This window comes from Larimichthys crocea, chromosome XXII (genome assembly GCF_000972845.2).
Source record: "Larimichthys crocea isolate SSNF chromosome XXII, L_crocea_2.0, whole genome shotgun sequence".
Lineage (NCBI taxonomy): Eukaryota > Metazoa > Chordata > Actinopteri > Sciaenidae > Larimichthys > Larimichthys crocea.
This window is the reverse complement of record NC_040032.1, coordinates 22,975,044-22,994,034: the sequence shown is the minus strand read 5'-3', so window position 1 is coordinate 22,994,034 and position 18,991 is coordinate 22,975,044. Positions and strand designations below refer to the sequence as shown.

At 43.6% G+C, this 18,991-nt stretch overlaps 2 protein-coding genes across 3 annotated transcripts in view; one reads left to right on the top strand and one right to left on the bottom strand.

Annotated features, from left to right (window-relative positions):
• Window positions 1-2,548: 2,548 nt before the first annotated feature.
• Window positions 2,549-18,991, bottom strand: part of LOC104939317 (follistatin-related protein 1) — an 18,118-nt gene continuing 1,675 nt past the window's right edge. The window contains exons 3-12 of one of the 2 annotated variants that reach the window (XM_019274136.2): window positions 6,909-7,079; window positions 6,663-6,737; window positions 4,679-4,768; window positions 3,825-3,954; window positions 3,703-3,732; window positions 3,492-3,622; window positions 3,295-3,413; window positions 3,051-3,163; window positions 2,852-2,962; window positions 2,549-2,773 (exon numbers count right to left, since the gene is read on the bottom strand). In XM_019274136.2, coding sequence (XP_019129681.1) covers window positions 2,646-2,773; window positions 2,852-2,962; window positions 3,051-3,163; window positions 3,295-3,413; window positions 3,492-3,622; window positions 3,703-3,732; window positions 3,825-3,954; window positions 4,679-4,768; window positions 6,663-6,737 — 927 coding nt within the window. In that variant the 5' untranslated portion in view covers window positions 6,909-7,079 and the 3' untranslated portion in view covers window positions 2,549-2,645. The remainder of the gene's footprint in view (window positions 2,774-2,851; window positions 2,963-3,050; window positions 3,164-3,294; window positions 3,414-3,491; window positions 3,623-3,702; window positions 3,733-3,824; window positions 3,955-4,678; window positions 4,769-6,662; window positions 6,738-6,908; window positions 7,080-18,991) is intronic. The other variant, XM_027273538.1, reaches the window with a different exon arrangement.
• Window positions 11,609-18,991, top strand: part of LOC104939316 (gap junction alpha-5 protein) — an 11,764-nt gene continuing 4,381 nt past the window's right edge. Inside the window, exons 1-4 of the mRNA XM_027273529.1 lie at window positions 11,609-12,116; window positions 16,159-16,289; window positions 17,465-17,629; window positions 17,719-18,015. Of these exons, the coding sequence (XP_027129330.1) occupies window positions 16,221-16,289; window positions 17,465-17,629; window positions 17,719-18,015 (531 nt within the window). The 5' untranslated portion in view covers window positions 11,609-12,116; window positions 16,159-16,220. The remainder of the gene's footprint in view (window positions 12,117-16,158; window positions 16,290-17,464; window positions 17,630-17,718; window positions 18,016-18,991) is intronic.

Genomic DNA, 18,991 nt, shown 5'->3' with positions numbered 1-18,991 from the left:
CGTAAAACAGCAGCTTTGTTTTGATGTGCAGTTCACCTTAAACCTGGCTATGGTTAACAAGCTGTGACAGTAACAAGCTTTAAAAAAGTTCCCCCAGTCTGATTTATTTGTTATTTCATTAATGCCAGAAGTTGTCATCATCTCCCTCCGGGACGGATTGGGCAGATCCGCCCACAAAGGTCTATATATATCTGTGATTCTCTGAAACGCGTTTATAACAGGAGATGTGGTTTGTTTCACTGTTTTCCTAGGTTCCTCTGAAGACGGAGATGTGCGGTTGTGTCTGTTGACATTCCTTGATGTTCTACCACCACGTAAAAAGACCGAAAAAACAGATGTTGGCAGACTGGAACGCGCAGTCGACGAATGGACAAAGGTTACTAGGCAGACTAGTTTCTTTTTCAACCACATCAGTGGAGGATCTATAAGAGGTCTCTCTATTACGTATTCTAGCAATCAAAGAGTCTGTGGGGTTTTGAGGCGGGAGCGAAACAGAGTAGTGATGGAAAGTTCGGCTCTTTTTAGGGATTCAGCTCATTTGACTCAGCTCACCACAGAAGAGTCGGCTCCTTCGGCTCCCAAACGCTTTCATTGCCACTTATACCTTCAATAATCAGCTAAATGTAGAGCTGTTTTGGCTCATGATTTGTATGTGCACCGCATATATCATGTATATATTCAACCACCCTTGCTAACGAAGTATTAAAGGTAAAAATTACATTTTCTAATATCAATAAACTTGCTGCAGCCAATTATTACATTGCATTTATAGACCATTGTAACTCTCTGCAAACTACCCAATGAATGCACTACTTAATTGTAAACCGCTCTGTACACAAAGCAGATAGAAAATCAACCACACATATATATATCTTATATATATATATATTATATATATTCTATATCTATATATATATATATATATATATATATATAAAGCACACCGTGACATTCAGTAATGCATCATGGAGCACCGGTTGCGCACCGTATTACTTTACAAAACAAAGCAAAACAAATAATGAATGAATTAAAAAATAACCGGCTCGTGGACGTGAGCCGGCTCTTTCAACCGGCTCGTTCACGACCGACACATCACTAGTGCAGGGGGCAGGGAGCTCACAGAGCAGAGTGACAGAATAACTTGATAAATACTATTTCTACTGAAGGACAGCTTCCCCTCAACTCTCTGGAGGCTCTTTGCTTTGCTCAGTGGCCTGCCTGAGGAAAATAAGGAGAAAACACATGGGAGCTTTTTTATTGAAAGGGCATTATTTTATTGTTCTTCACATGTTTGGTTGGAAAACTGCAGATGTATGTCAAAGACTCTTCACTAGTACTGTTTGAGGTGTGACTCTGAGTGAACAATGACAGAAATCTACTTTTGGTTTTTGAAATTCTTTAGTGTGTTGGAGATTTTTCACTCATGCTTCCCTTATAAGAACATTACATTAATGCTTATGATAGCCTAGGTTCTCCTGAATCTACAGATACCAAACATGCTGTTCCATGTACATTAAGTATTGTTTGTAAGCCCAAATGCAGACATCCCAAGTCTCCCGGAAGTTCCGGGAGTCTCCCTGATATTAACAGTGGCTCCCTGATGCCCGCGAGCTAGGTAAAACATCCCGGATTTTGGATTACGCGAGAGAGATTAAAAAAAACGCGAGTGCGAGCATAAAGAAAAGATAGTACCTCGCGCATCATGCTCAGAGAGCGCGCCGATTGGTTTGGTCAGCAAAATACACCAATAAGCTTTCGTTGTGGCCCCCCGTCTCCCGGAAATGACTTTTTGGAACTTGGGATGTCTGCAAATGTTAAAGAAGTAAAATCGAGTTGCTGTTAGCTCAGTTTGTTAGCTGCTGTTAGCTCAGTTTGTTAGCTGCTGTTAGCTCAGTTTGTTAGCTGCTGTTAGCTCAGTTTAGCACAGTTTGTTAGCTGCTGTTAGCTCAATTTGTTAGCTGCTGTCAGCTCAGTTTGTTAGCTGTTGTTAGCTCAGTTTGTTAGCTGCTATCAACTCAGTTTGTTAGCTGCTGTTAGCTCAGTTTGTTAGCTGTTGTTAGCTCAATTTGTTAGCTGTTGTTAGCTCAGTTTGTTAGCTGCTGTTAGCTCAATTTGTTAGCTGCTGTTAACTCAGTTTGTTAGCTGCTGTTAGCTCAGTTTAGCACAGTTTGTTAGCTGCTGTTAGCTCAATTTGTTAGCTGCTGTCAGCTCAGTTTGTTAGCTGTTGTTAGCTCAGTTTGTTAGCTGCTATCAGCTCAGTTTGTTAGCTCCTGTTAGCTCAGTTTGTTAGCTGTTGTTAGCTCAGTTTGTTAGCTGCTGTTAGCTCAGTTTAGCACAGTTTGTTAGCCGGGCTGCTGAGACTGTGAGCTCAGAGCACGGGGGGAGTGTTGAACTGAACTGGATCTTGGGCAATGTCACTGGGCTCAGCAGCCTCTATGGACATAATGGCAGAGGAGAAGAGAGTGAAGAGGACGAGGAAGCTAAGAAGAGAAAAGGAGAGAGTGAGTGAGCAAGAACCCGCCGGACAAGAGTAAATGTGGGACTGACTGACTGCTGGACTAGTCAGTGATATCAGCTGCTGCTGGGTCTGGTTCTGGTTCTGGGCTGACTGTTGTTGGACTAGTCAGTGATATCAGCTGCTGCTGCTACGTCTGCTGCTGTCGACCGTCCACCTGTGAAGCGTTGAGCTCAGCCACTCTCCTGCTCCACTCCTCTTCTGTCATTTCCTCTTCTTCTGCTCCCTCCTTCACATCCTCCTCTATGAGATGTTCTCCTGAAACACAGATCGTCGTGCTATCATCGAGCCGACGAGCTCAGACAGAGTGTAAACCTTTAACATCAGAGTCCTCACCTGTGCAGGTCAGAGCCGTGCAGACCCAGTTTCCACAGGCGCACACACACTTGTTACACTCCATCCGAGTTTCGGCTCCGTCCTCGAACACTTCGTCCTCCAGAGCACACTCTACACACACACAGGTAAAGAGATTGATGGATGTTCATACATGTTACACTGTTTGACTTTCTCTGTGTGTGTGTGTGTGTGTTATTACTTCTCTCATATGGATGGTAGCTGGGTGTCAGACAGTTGATGAACTCAGTTAAACTCAGCTTCCAGTCGGCGTTTTCATCCGACAGCTCGATCAGAGCGTCGACACACAGAGACCTGACAGACACACACAGAGTGAGACGAACTCCAGCTGCAAAGTTCCACGTTTTCACCGATGAAGAGCGAGCTGACGAATGCACGTTTCTAACCAACTACATCTCGTCACATCTGTGCGGGTGTGTGCGTACCTCAGTAACAGGTTTGTCTCCAGAGTATTCGAGTACGTGAGGTTGAGGGCCGTCTCGTTGTGTTTCAGGAAGCTCAGGAACTCTTTGGAGTCGAGCTCTGAATCTCCGTTGTCGTACGTCTGCAACAGACATTTGGAGGTTAGACTTTAAATCTCTCAAGCAGCTGACTCATCATTCGTCACTGAGGAAGTCTCGACCTTGAAATACGTCTGCAGGACGTCGTTGGCCGAGGTCACGTTCGAGTCGCCGTCGGTTGACCCGACCTCCGTCTGAATCCACTGGATCACTCTCTCTCTCAGCCAATCCCGATCCGACAGGAAACACACGACTACAAACACAGCAACACACGAGTAAACAACAAACAACTTCCCGCGATGCTGCAGTCTTTGTAGGAATCTTCAGACTTACTCGGGCTCACGTCCGCCTGTGTCGGTTTCTCTGCAAACAGGAACACACAGATCACCGTCACGCCTTGCACACACGGCTTTAAACTGTAGGTGTGTGTATGAGTGATGTTAGTGTGTACCGACCCACGCAGCGTCCTCGGTGATCCACGTGTATCTTGGTCTGGGTGATGCAGGCGTCTCTGTGCAGCTCGCAGTGGTTTCTGTAGGATTTGCTGTTACTGCCGCACACCCAGTGCTCGGTCACGTCGCAGCTCTGCAGAGGAAGACGAGGAGTTTCACAGGTTAATGACAAAACATTACAGGAACGCTCACCTAACATTTGACACATTAACCGTAGACCTGGATGTGTGTTTGTGGATGTATTCACACTGTTTGTGTGACCATGACTCGACATAATAAAGCTTGTTTTCTCGTGATGACGGGATAATTTATCATGAAAACGTTGCAGTCTTTGTTTGACCATGGATGTTTTCTCGTGATGTCGAGATACTGATGAACTTTATAAGTGATAACAAGCAGGATAGTCCCTCTTTAGTGCAGAGGACACAGCGTCTAAACAGAATTTTAAATTTGGTCAGTCCACAGGACAGTTTTCCACTTTGCCTCAGTCCATCGTGAATGAGCTTGGACCCACAGAACGCGGCAACGTTTCTGGATTTAGTCTATGATCATAGCTACAAAGACCAGGCTGTAAACATGTTTATTTCTGCTGTGAAGTTGGACATTTGGACATGGGGACTTATGGAGACTGACTCACTTCTTCTGGAGCCAGCCTCAAGTGGACGTTAGAGGAACTGCAGCTTTTGGTAGCCTCTCACACATTCATGTTGATAACCTGTTTCATTCATTGTGAGATTTTCCCACCAGCAACTTTTACAGCGTTTTGTTGCTGCTGTCAAACTTTTTTTTTTTTGCTCAAACGTGTTGCTGCAACAAATTTCACAAAAACAAGAAAATGTTTTTTTAGCAACTTTCACCTGCAGACAGCGACAGACTGGCTCTCCTCTGTCGGTCGATACACACTCTCGACCCGCACCGCAGGAAGTCCTCGCACACACCGACTGATCCTGAAACACACACACACACACACGCACACACACACACACACACACACACACACACACAGATGCATCATGGTATTTCAGTTTAATTTCAAACAATATAAAAGAAATGAGAGTGTGTGTGTGTGTTTCAGACTCCAGATGGTGACCTTTGACCTCCCACTGGGAGAGACACATGCCGATTTGAATAACAATGCACACACACACACACACACACACACACACTTACTACTGAGGCAGCTGGACAGCCGTACAGATCGTTTTGAGTTTTTTTTTTCCAACTTCATCTGTGGAAGTTATTTTGAAGAACACGCTGTGACTGTGCTGCAGATCAAAGTTAAATCAAACGTGTGGTTTGACTTTTTTAATTTATTGTCGATTAAATAATTTTAACTTCGTGTCTCGGCGGTGAAACTTTAACGTGTTCAATATGAAGCCTCGTCTTTGTTCTGATGAAACATTTTTATCTTAAATCTGTTTTCGTGCTTTTATTTGATTGACATTACATGACGAGTATTTCTGACGTTAGTAGTACTCGTGTGTATTCAGTGTAACTAGTACCACTAATAGACATTTTTTGCATAACTAGTACTAGTAGTAGTTTTTTTTTAGCCATTTAAGAAATGTTGTTTCTGCTGATTCAGCACAACCTCATTGATAAACACGGGGTGGACAAAATAATAGAGACACCTGTCTGTGAGTGCGACACGTCTCTAACAGTGCAACAACCTAACAGATGTTTACGCTCAGATGCTGCACATTCCTCCGTACTTACAGGTCAGAAAACCTAACACACACACACACACACACACGTTTGTACTTGTGAGGACCGTCAATAACACACTGCACACACACACACACACACACACACACACACACACAATAGATACATCTGTCGCCTCCAGCTGACATCTGCTACACCGCAAACCTGCTGTTAGCAACCAGCTGATTGCAGCAAACACACACACACACACACACACACACACACACACACACACACACACACACACATAATTACAAGTTCATGTCTGACGCTGTTTTGTGAAACAATTTGTCCTCGTTTGAATCTTTTCTCCTCCTTTCCTTTCCTCCTTCACTCTCACCTTTCACTCATCTTCTCCTCCTTTTATCACTTTTTAAACTTTAATTTATTTATTTTATTTTCCCGACACAATAAACCTGAAATTAATCTTTTACTTAGAAAAGGAGGAGAAGAAACAAGAGAAGTCAAAAAATCTAAAGGGTGAAACTCGGCCATGATCCGTCTGAGTTCATGTTCACGTTACGAACTTTGTGGTCGCCATTTCCATCTACAGTTCAGTTGATTGTGAGTCTTTGCGGTGGAGCCTGCTCCTCTTTAAAGCTAAACATGCAGGTGTTCATCCTCAGGGGAACGTGAATTCACTCAAAACTCATGGTGGCGCTCTGGAAGTCACAGATCATTGTGTGAACCACGACGGTCGAACCAACCCGTTCCCAAATCACAGCTCAGATATTAAAATCTGTGTGAGCATAAAAACGGAGAGTTGGTTCATTTTGTTTAAACGAACAATAACGAAGGCAGAGTTTCAAACCGACACACAGCAGAGAGTTAAAAACAGCCGGAGGAGATCAGAGACGACACACACACACACACACACACACACACACATACCTGAAGACCTGCTCACTGTGTGTGTGTGTGTGTGTTTATAATGACAGTGTTCATCCAGAGTAAACCTGCACATGCTGACATGTTCCCTCACAGTCAGAGGTCGACATCAGTCTTCTCTCACCGACTCCTCATGAAGGATTTATATGACAGAAGGTCACGTGACGACGGACGAAAAGAAAAGTAGAAAAGTGCTTCCTGGAAATATTTGAACCCCGAAGTCATCGATGTACCTGAACGTGACTTTACCTTGGCCAGAGGAGAGGAGGAGACGAGGAGAGAGGAGAGGAGCAACGGCAGCAGGAGCACTGAGACGGTCAACATCTGGAGAAAAGAGGAGAGGAAAGAGAAGAGAGGAGAGGAGAAACAAGGAGAGGAGAGGAGACAAGTGGAGGAGGAGAGGTAACAAAAATATGAATAATAAAACAGATTTATTAGTTCAACAATGGTCAGATTATTTCAATACAAAGTATTTACAGATTTAATATTACTCACACTGATACTGCTGCTGCTGTAGTACTACTCTCGTTGTGAATACTACTCTCTGAATAATACTGGAGTGTCCGTGCCGTGCCGAGGTCAGTCCGTCAGTCTCATGTCCAGATTTCCAAATATCGAATCAGACGAGTTCAGATCAGCAGCGATCAGTGAAGACGTCCGTCTGCTCTGCAGAGAAACAACATGTGAGCTGCAGAGAGAAAGAGGAGGAGAGAAAGGAGGCCAGCTGTCTAGAGTCACACAACCCCCTCCTCCTCCTCCTCCTCCTCCTCCTCCTCCTCCTGACACACACAAACACACACAAACACACACATGAGCCGTCCTCCTGAAGAATGATGAGTTAAAAGCACGCGACCGGCCAACATGTTCAGACAACGTTACAGCCGGGAGGAGAGAGGAGAGAGGAGAGAGGAGACAGGAGAGAGGAGAGAGGAGACAGGAGAGAGGGGACAGGAGAGAGGAGACAGGGGAGAGGAGAGAGGAGACAGGAGAGAGGAGAGAGGAGAGAGGAGAGAGGAGACAGGGGAGAGGAGAGAGGAGACAGGAGACAGGAGAAAGGAGGCAGGAGACAGGAGAGGGGAGACAGGAGAGAGGAGGCAGGAGAGAGGAGAGAAGACAGAGGAGAGAGGACAGAGGAGAGAGGAGACAGGAGAAAGGAGACAGGGGAGAGGAGAGAGGAGACAGGAGAGAGGAAACAGGAGAGAGGACAGAGGAGAGAGGAGACAGGAGACAGGAGAGAGGAGACAGGAGAGAGGAGACAGGAGACGGGAGACAGGAGAGAGGAGGCAGGAGACAGGAGAGAGGAGAGAGGAGACAGGAGAGAGGAGACAGGAGAAAGGAGACAGGGGAGAGGAGAGAGGAGGCAGGAGACAGGAGACATATATTATATTTATATTTAAATATGGTGTAATATATTTATAGTTTATAAATACAAACCGTATGCACAGTTTGTTTGAGTACACGTTACAGCACAGGGAGGTGTCGTGCTGCAGCTTGTAGTGTCAGACTGTGACCAGCAGAGGGCAGAGTCACCATGTCACATTCACTAACATCAAACAAACATTAAACAAACATTAAACAAACATTAAACAACGTTCTTCAACATCGACCTGTTTGTCTTCAGAGTTCTCCTCTTTCTTTTTCTCTGCATGGACCAATGAAGGAGGAGAAACAAGGGGAGGAGAGATGAGGAGGAAATATTAGAGGAGGAGGGGAGAAAAACATGGGAAGGAGAGAGGAAAGGAGGAGAGGAGGAGATGAGGGAAGAGGATGAAAGGGGTAAACAGAGGAGGAGTGGAGAGAAGACAAAAGGAGGAGAGATGAAGAGGAAATAGGAGAGGAAACAAGGGAAGGAGAGGGGAAGAAGAGGAAATAGGAGAGGAAACAAGGGAAGGAGAGGGGAAAAGGAGAGGAGGAGGGAGGAGACGGGAGAGGAGAGGAAACAAAGAAGGATAGATGAGGAAAGATTCAAAGGCCAAAAGAGAGGAGGAGACAGGACAAACAAGAGGAGAAGAGGAAATAGGAGAGGTGAGAAGGACAAGATGAGGAAAGAAGAAACAAGGAGAAACAAGAGGAGGAGAAAAAAGTAAAGGATGAAATGGGTAAATAGAGGAGGAGAAGAGAGAAACCAGGAGAGAAGATAGGAAGAGGAGAGGTGAAGAGGAAATAGGAGAGGAGAAAAACAAGGGAAGGAGAGGAGGGAAATGAGAGAGGTTGAAAGAGAGGAGGAGAGAAGAGAAACAAGAGGAGGGAAGAGGAGATGAAGGGAGGATAAGAGGAGAGAAACAAAGGAGGAGAGGAAACGGGAGGATGAGATGAGGTGGAAAGAAGAAAAAACAAGGAGAGGAGAAGAGAGGAGAAAAGGAGAGCAGAGCAATCAAGAGGAGAGGAGAGATGATGAGGAAAGAAGAAAGGAGATCAACAAGGCAAGGAGATAGGAAAGAGGAGAGGAGGAGGAAAGGTTGAAAGAAAGGAGAGGAGAGGAAACAAAAGGAGGAGAAGAGAAAGTTTCCTCTCTGCTGTGATCGTCAGCTGTGTGTCAGAGGAGGTGCCGAGGTTCAGATAAACCCACCCGGCTGGTGTGCGCTGTAACACCAATGGAGCGCTTCCTATAAATATAACAGAGAGGTCAGCCAGAGTGTGTGTACATCTGTGTCTTTTAAGGAATGGTATGTTATCGTTGTTCTCGTGAGCGTGATGCGAGATGATAACGGAGGTGTGACACATTCAAAGACACACAGAAATACACACACACACACATACACACACAGACACACACACAGACACACACACGAACACACACTTACGTGAGGTGTGAGAGCAGCAGAGGAGACGATGACAGAAACTAAGTCTGTCACACACACATGAACACACAGTGACACACACAAACACACACACAGTGACACACACACACACACACACACACACACAGTGCTGCTTCATGCTGTAACTTAAACTTTATGTCTGTTAAATCATGTTGATGCTACACTGCTGCCAACTGTAGCTGCCGTTAGCTCAGTTTGTTAGCTACAGTTAGCTAATTCTGTTAGCTACTGCTAGGTAACGTTAGCTCAGTTTCATAGCTACAGTTAGCTAATGTTAGCTCAGTTTCATAGCTACAGTTAGCTAATGTTAGCTCAGTTTGTTAGCTACAGTTAGCTAATGTTAGCTCAGTTTCATAGCTGCTGTTAGCTCAGTTTGTTAGCTACTGCTAGATAACGTTAGCTCAGTTTGTTAGCCAGGCTGCCTGGACTGTGAGCTCAGAGCACCGGGGGAGTGTTAATGTTTGTAGCACAGGCGTTTTGGGCCACTGGGAAGAAGAAGAAGAGGAAGAAGGAGAAGAGGAAGAAGGAGAAGAGGAAGAGGGAGAAGGAGAAGAAGAAGAAGAAGAGGTGTATAGGCTTGGGGTGTGGGGAAAAATGGGGAGAGGAGCCGATGTCATGCCAGAACCGGAGCCTCTATGGACATAATGGCAGAGAAGAAGAGAGCGGACATTACCAGAGGAAGCTAAGCTTCCTTTAAACCTCTTCTTCTGTGCTGTAAAAAGGGTGAATTGTTTAAAAGTTCAGCTTCGACAAAAAGAGTCATGAGTTTCACGGAGGGATGTTTGTGAATCTGTTTTATAGCCTCTGTTTCAGCCGGCGGCTCGTCACTGTGTTCGATTCTAATTAAATGTGGCAGAGGATCAAATTCGAGATACGGTTCATAAAGAGGAGCTGAATGGCATCACTTCATAGTTAAACCACCCGCAGCCGTCGTGTTAATTCAGCGTTTCATCACTGTCACGTCTCTGGACAAACAGCTTTATCACAGTTCGACGTTTTCTTACATTTGGCAGAGGCTGAAGAGCTTCTGGTGATGCATTGTTGTTCACCAGCGCACCAAGTGTCACATGGTGTAACCACCGATAAACGCCTGCAGGAAACCAGGGTGCGTTTGATATTATCACAAGTTCTGTGAAGGGAAGTCAGAGCCTGCACGCCGATTAAAGACGCCTCGAGCTAAATCCTGTCACAATATTTTAACCCCTCGTTAACCGACGCAAATAATCAACTAAAGCTGCGAACACGCAACTGAGCCCCGACCCAACAACGTGATACGATGCATTCGTGTCCCATTTAGCCAGTTTTTTAGCATTTATACAGTTACTGAAGGAGGTGAAAGGTCAATCGGTTGACCAAGCTAGTTAGCAAGTTGTTAGCAACTTCATTACCTAGCTTGTTGAATCTGATAGCTAATGTTAGCAAAACACTAGCTAACTAACTAGTCATTTGCTAGCATTAGCCATCAGATGTAACTAACGACATAAAGATTAGCTAACTAGCCAATTAGCTAGCTTGTTAGCAACTTGTTAGCAACTTTGTCAACTGACTAGCTGATTTGTATCAACCATTAGCGAGCTAGTTAGCTGATATCCATCAACTGTTACCTAGCTTGTCAAATCTGATAGACAGTTAATGTTAGCAAAACACTAGCTAACTAACTAACTAGTTATTTGCTAGCATTAGCCATCAGATGTAACTAACGACATAAAGATTAGCTAACTAGCCAATTAGCTAGCTTGTTAGCAAGTTGTTAGCAACTTTGTCAACTGGTTAGCTCATCTACATCAACCATTAGCTAACCGGCTAGTTAATATTCATCAATTGTTACCTAGCTTTTTGAATCATATGGCTAATGTTAGCAAAACACTGGCTAACTTGTCGTACATTAGCCATCGGATGTAACTAGCCATGTTAACGATTGATAAATATTAGCTAACTAGCCAACTAGCTAGCTAAAGATTTCAGGCAGTTTAGCATCTTGCTAACATTAGCTCATTTAAGAACAGAGGCCTGCAGAAATGTCATGTAGAATCAAATAAAAGTACCGTAACATTTCATACTCCCATATGCAAAATGGGAAAAAATTGCATTTTCCTTTTAGCTTAGCTTAGCATAAAGACTGGAAACTTTGGGCAAAGCTAGGCTAGCGATTTCCCCCTGGTTTCCAGTCTGTATGCTAAGCTAAGCTAGTGGAAGGCAGCAATGAATGTTACGGACGGATAGATGCCCTTTAAACACTTCATACACTATTATTAGCATCGATATCTGAGCTTAGCATGAGATGATAGACACAATAACGTGTAAGCTGTGTGAAACCACGGTGTGCCTTAATGTTCGTGGATTATAAAGTGAACTCTTTACTCGGCCACACCAATAAATCGACTTGAGCGGTGACACAAAGTGAGACGTATAGAGAAGAATGGACTGGGGGGACTTGGACCTGCATCCATTGTGTCCTAATACAATATGTGACTTCCTTCAGATGCCAGACACCACAAACACAACACATGCACATGCATGAGAGTTGAATAGCAGGCAGCGAGGCACCAGGCCCACTTCCTCTGCTGCTGTGGATGTAGACGATGGTGGGAGGGTGGAGGAGGGTGGAGGAGGAGGCTGGTACAAACTTCAGTCTCACATATTTCAGTTCAGACCTCTGGACTCCAACTGCTGCGCCGTTGCTCTCACTGATATCTCAATAAACTCAGCTGTTCTTCATCCGTCTGCACACATTCAGCACAAAAACTCACCACTGGACGACACTAATGCACCTTTAAACATCTGGAAAACGTCTGCACATCTTCTGCCGCCGTACTCAACTCAACAATAAGCTGCCGAGGAAGAGGAGACTGCAAATTCCTGCCTGTGTATCCTGATTCAGGTACGTCAGGTGGATGCGTACAACTCTGTCTGCTCTAATTTGAAGCTAAAGTCGCAACTGAAGATATATAATATCACACATTTCAAGCACAAGTGAAAGTTTCTGAAGGATTAAAAGTTCCTTCATGGGTTAAACTATTTAAAAACTCTTCGACACAAAGTTGAAAACAAGCTGATTTTCTAATGAAAAGTATCTTTTACAGTTAAGGTTGGTATCTTTACCTCTAAATATGACAGAGTAGGCCACCCGAAACACTGGCTCTAAATCGGGACCACTGTAGCTTCTCTTTAACGCTATATAAGAAGTAGGTGTTGAGGTGAGGGGTATTCAGTTGGAGCTGATTACTTCCTCCACGATTGGCCTATAAAATGAAGTATAAATGTATAAATATGCAAAGATAGAAAACCACTGCAGGTTTGAACTCTGCTGTGATATACGATATAACTTTTTGTAAAATTACGGTAAAAGGATGTTAGTTTGATTTCACGTTTAGGGTATAATTTAATATATATATAATTGACTCCCACAATGAATGTCATATAGAGGCAGTACAAAGGTTTTATCATGGAATATTACAGTATTTTACTGTAAAATGAACAGTCTCTGATATAAAATAGAATATATATATATATATTCTATATAAATAAAGGTTGTGACATGAAAAACAAAAGATTGGCAGCTGTGGTTGCCAGAATTTAACATAATAAAACATTTTGAAATTACGGTAAAAGGATATTAATTTGATTTTACAGTTAAGGTTGGTGATTTATTCCAAATGTTACCATATAAATAGATTTGTTTTCCATCAAACATTGTTTTGCCATGTAACTGACATGAAAATACCAGAATGAATGCTGTATAACTGTTTTGCTGGGCAATATTACGGTAATTTACTGTACAATTATCAGTCTCTAATATAAAATGACTTCATATTTATAGTATAAATAAAAGTTGTCGTTTTATAGCTGTGGTTGTCAGAATTTTACCGTGATAAACATAGTTCTGATATTACGGTAAAAAGACTTTAGTACTGTTGATTTTACGGTTAAGGTTGGCGTTTTAAAAGAAAACACAGTTTTTCCCTCTAAATCATGTAAAAATACCATATTACAGTGTTTTACTGTAATTAACAGTCTCTAATATAAAATATGACTTTGTTCTGTACAAAGTCTCTTAAAATGGTGCATAAATAAAAGTTTAGAGGGCAAAATAAATTTAATCTTCAAACCTCAATCCTGGAAAATTCTTCTTCAGACTTATTTTATTATTTATTTCCTAAAATGTTTCATCACTTTCTGTTTCCACTTCCTCTCAGAGCGCTAAAACAATATTAAAGGAGTTTTCAGAGCTTCACTGAGCATCTTATCAACCGACAGGTCGTGTCCACGTTTACAGTAAAAGAAATGTTCTCAATGAACTCCTGCTTTCAATTCACGACTCACATTTTTCTCGCGTCGACGCCTTAATAAAACCATAAATAAATGGTTAATGAAGTTTATCAGACTGAAAACATCCTCAGGTCTCAGTGTCAACGCTTCATCATTTATCATTGTAAACCAGCAGAGGAAAGAGTGTGTGTGTGTGTGTGTGTGTGTGTGTGTTATCAAGACAGGATGCAGAACAATACTGTGAGTGCTGGATAACGGGCACACACACACACACACATGCATGCAAAGGTCAGGCGAAAGCCTATACAAGGAAGTAATATTGTTATTAATGATGCCGGGAGCACTTGTGAAAGACATAAATACACACACACACACACACACACACACACACACACACACACACGGTTCGTTCAAAGCCTTTTGGTTCCACAAAAACAGGAAGGGAGGGGCGTTTAATAAATAAGAAACTGTCTAAAAGAAAATCCGCGATCTGATTTGAAACTCTCGAAACGTCTCCGACTTTTTAACCTTCTTACTGCAGCAAAACGCAAAATCTGCAAAGACGTGGATCATCCTAAGGCGCCTGGGTCATCTGTAACGACACCCACCTGTCAATCAAACGCTCTTAATCCTGCATAACTTTAAGCCTTAATATAATGTGAACAGGTGAGTTGTATATAAATTCACCCTCAGTACAGTTGTCATGAACGGGGAAATTAGCTACAGAGACCAAAACTGTTTTTTGTACCAGGCTGTAAACATGTTTATTTCTGCTGTGAAGTTGGACATTTGGACATGGGGACTTATGGAGACTGACTCACTTCTGGAGCCAGCCTCAAGTGGAGGATTATTATTTAAAATAGATTTTTGAGTGGTGGACAAACATGTTTAGTGACACTGTGTGTCTCATTTAACTTTAACAAAGCAGCAAGTGAAGTGCACAAAAACTGCAGTTTCTCTTGTCGTCCACTTGTTTGAGCTAACAGGATTGCCTGGAACATATGAGTCAGGATTCATTGAAATTTACTGAGCATTAGTAATCACTTTCTCTCAGGACAAACATTTAAGTGACTGAAAGTGGAAAATTACTCATATTGTTGGTTGCGATGAACAAAGCCGAACTTCAGACTTCCAATCTCGTTTGTATTTTGACGGAATGCTACACTCTGCGTCTGTAAACATACCCACAGACCGACCGTAGGACAGAAACAGACTGTGTGTTTACAGGACACGTCTCGTTTTTTTCCTTCCCCCGAGACAGGCGGAGGGGAGTGTGGGAACCCGAGGGTGAAGCTAAACTAAGACATGGGCACGGACATTTGTAATGATGGAGGTCAGAGCTCAGGGTCACCGAGGGCCAGATAACACGGGAACACACACATACGCTCACATTTCAAGTAAAGCGGCATAAGAAGATGTAAATCCATCCACTGTGAGGAGATCATGGAAGTTAAACAACATGATATCCATATATTGGTCATCACACAGCTCATATATCTGCCCCAAGTGAAGGAGTTCAAGTATCACGAGTCACGGGAAAATGGAGCGTGAGATGGACCGGCGGGTTGGTGTGGCGCCCGCAGTACTGTGGACGCTGTATCGGACCGTTGTGGTTTAGAGGGAGCCGAGCTGGAAGGCAAAGCTCTCGATCTTCCAACGTTCCAACCCGACCAAGATAGGGTGAGGAGGCTCCATCCTCTCTGAGGTGGTTCAGATGCCTTCTACCTGTTCACCCCAAACCTAGAACCCGCTGGAGGGGCGGCGTAGACCTTCGAGCCTGGGAACGCCTCGCTCCAGGAGGAGCTGGAATGGGTTGGACGTTCCAGACGTCCTGCTAAACCTGCTGCCACCGCGACCCGACAATAAGTGGAAGGAAATGGATGGACGGATGCCCACATAACATAGAAAGTCTTTCTCCTGGACTGTTGGCTCCGGCTGCTCCGCCTCAACTCTCTGTGATTTACAGAGTTTCCTGATGGACAGTGAAGTAAACTGCTGACAGCTGTAGCTGCTGTTAGCTCATGTTAGCTCAGCTTGTTAGCTGCTGTTCGCTAATGTTAGCTCAGTTTGTTAGCTGCTGTTAGATAATGTTAGCTCAGTTTGTTAGCTGCTGTTAGATGTTAGCTCAGCTTGTTAGCTGCTGTTAGCTCAGTTTGTTAGCTGCTGTTAGATAATGTTAGCTCAGTTTGTTAGCTGCTGTTAGCTCAGCTTGTTAGCTGCTGTTAGCTCAGCTTGTTAACTGCTGTTAGCTCAGTTTGTTAGCTGCTGTTAGCTCAGCTTGTTAGCTGCTGTTAGCTGCTGTTAGCTCAGTTTGTTAGCCAGGTTGTTAGCCGTACTGTGAGCTCAGAGCACAGTAGTGTTAGTGTTCGTAGCACAGGCATTTTGGACCACCGGGAAGAAGAAGAAAAAGAGGAGGAGGTTTTCAAACCTGGGGCCGGTGTCATGCCAGAACAGGAGCTGGATAAGCAGGCTCAACAGCCTCTATGGACATAATGGCAGAGGAGCAAAGAAGGAAGAGGCTAGCTGTAGTCGGTGTAGGCCTGGCCAGTGTATCTACTGTTGATGGTCAATGGTTTGTGGTGGATGCAAGAAGTAACTCCTGACCCTATGTGTGTGTGTGTGTGTGTGTGTGTGTGTGTGTGTGTGTCCCTCAGGTGAATCTCATACCTGCTGAGCTGAGAGATAATCGGTGTGTGCGGAGCGGTAATCATCAGCCATGGCAGACTGGAGCCTGCTGGGAAACTTCCTGGAGGAAGTACAAGAGCACTCTACCTCCGTTGGCAAAGTATGACACAAACACACACAAACATGTACACACTGCACACACACACACACACACACACACACACACACACACACACACACACACACACTGCATGCCATCCAGTCTGACTTCCTGTACACATGCTGGAGAAAGACACACAGACATAAACACACTGAATTAAACATATTTGGTCTATCTTGTGTCCTGATAATAAACAGATATAAAGTTTATGTCTGTTTGTTTATGTAAGAAATCAGACCTGTATTTATTATTATTATATATTGTTATATATATATATTTATGAAAGAACATCTACCAAAACTCTCAAAGGAAAGGAGAGGCCGGATATCGAACCACCCATTGTTGGAGCTCGACGTGAACAAAATCTCCACCGCAAACTATCGACCATCAACAGCAACACCGACCACACCCGTGACTGACAGGCCTGGACGTAGCAGCAGCAGCTGATATCACTGACTAGTCCAGCAGCAGTCAGCCCAGCTCGGCGTCTGTCTTTCAGCCTTTTATTTCACCAAGCTCTCACCAACCACTAAAAGTCAGTCCCACATTTACTCTTGTCCGGCGGCATCTTGCTCGCTTCCTCCGTCAGCATTCCTCTTCGCTCTCTTCTCCTCTGCCATTATGTCCATAGAGGCTGCTGAGCCCGGTTAGCCCAGCTCCTGTTCTGGCACGACACCGGCTGTCAGCATTCACCCACCCCGTGCCTGTAAACCTCCTTTTCTAATAACCTGTGGTACGAACACTTACACTCCCCCAGGCAGCCCGGCTAACAAACTGAGCTAACAGCCGCACTGTCCAGCTCCTGTTCTGGCATGACACTGGCTCTGGGCCTGTAAACCTCTTCTTCTTCTAAAACTCCTGTGGTACAAACACTAACACCCCCCCGGTGCTCTGAGTTCACAGTGTGGGCAGCCTGGCTAACAGACTGAGCTAACATGAGCTAACAGCAGCTACAGCTGTCAGCAGTTTACTTCACTGTCCATCAGGAAACTCTGTAAATCACAGAGAGTTGAGGCGGAGCAGCCGGAGGACATCAGAGGGAAAACCAGAAAACATTTTCTCCATAAAATATGATCCAGTTTGACTATATTTTGATATTTTTGTGTCTGATGGTTTCATATAAATATATATTTATTTATTTATTTATTATTTATATATGTTCTTATTTTCCACAGGTGTGGCTGACCGTCCTGTTTATCTTCCGGATCTTGGTGCTCGGCACCGCAGCTGAGTCGTCGTGGCTAGACGAACAGGAAGACTTCGCCTGCGACACCATACAGCCGGGCTGCGAGAACGTTTGTTACGACCGAGCCTTCCCCATAGCACACATACGATACTGGGTAACACACACACACGCACACACACACACACACACACACACAACCTCATGTCATGTCATATGATGTGATGTCACATGGTCTCGTCTCAGGTGCTCCAGATCGTGTTCGTGTCCACGCCCAGCCTGATCTACATGGGCCACGCCATGCACACTGTGAGGAGAGAGGAGAAGAGGAGGAGCAGAGAGGAAGAGCAAGGAGGAGATGGAGGAAGGAGAGAGGAGGACCCAGGAGGAGGTGAAGGAGGAGGAGGAGGAGGAGGGAAAAGGAAAGGAGATAAGGACGAAGGAAAGGAGAAAAGGGAAGGTCTATCAGCAGGTCGAATCCGTCTGAGGGGAGCACTGCTGCAGACCTACGTACTGAGCATACTGATCCGAACCATCATGGAGGTACACCCTACTGCTGTGTTTGCCTTTAAGCCTCTTTTAGCTGATTGTTTCGGTCACTGTGCACCAAAACAAAAAGGACTTATTACTCATCAGGTGACCAGAAACACGACGCCAAATGAGCAATAATGTTGCTCCATGTCTGCTGAATGTGGAAACAAGCAGCTGTTGGCCAACAGGTGGCCAAAACAAGGCAACATGAGTAGTTTCATGTAGTTTCTCTGACCCCTCCCCAAGTTGCCAAAAAATGAATTAAAGCAACTTTAAGTTACGGGTCGACGTTTTAACCTCATCAAATCTGCTTTGAAATGTGTCATAGAGGTAATAATTAGTATAAAATCAGTTCCTCTAATCTGTTTTTGGTAGTTTTCTGTGTGTTCGACACATTATCAGCTTTATCTGCGACCTTTTATATCTTTATATCAACACTACTCACAAAAAGTTTGAGATATTTGTCCATCCAAACTCTAAATTCTCCAAACTTTTGAATGAACACGTCCAAATGTTCAATGTTTCAGTACTTATCGCAGAACATGCCGTTCTCTAACAAGACGATTAACCACAAAAATCACTGATCTGATCTTTACTGTGGCGTATTATAGTATATAGTATTATAGTATATAGTATACAGTATTATAGTATATGGTATTATAGTATGTAGTATTATAGTATATAGTATTATAGTATATAGTATACAGTATTATAGTATATGGTATTATAGTATGTAGTATTATAGTATATAGTATTATAGTATATAGTATTATAGTATATGATATTATAGTATATAGTGTTATAGTATATAGTGTTATCGTATATAGTATTGTAGTAAATAGTGTTATAGTATATAGTATACAGTATTATAGTATATGGTATTATAGTATATAGTATTATAGTATATAGTATTATAGTATATAGTGTTATAGTATATAGTATACAGTATTATAGTATACAGTATTATAGTATATGGTATTATAGTATA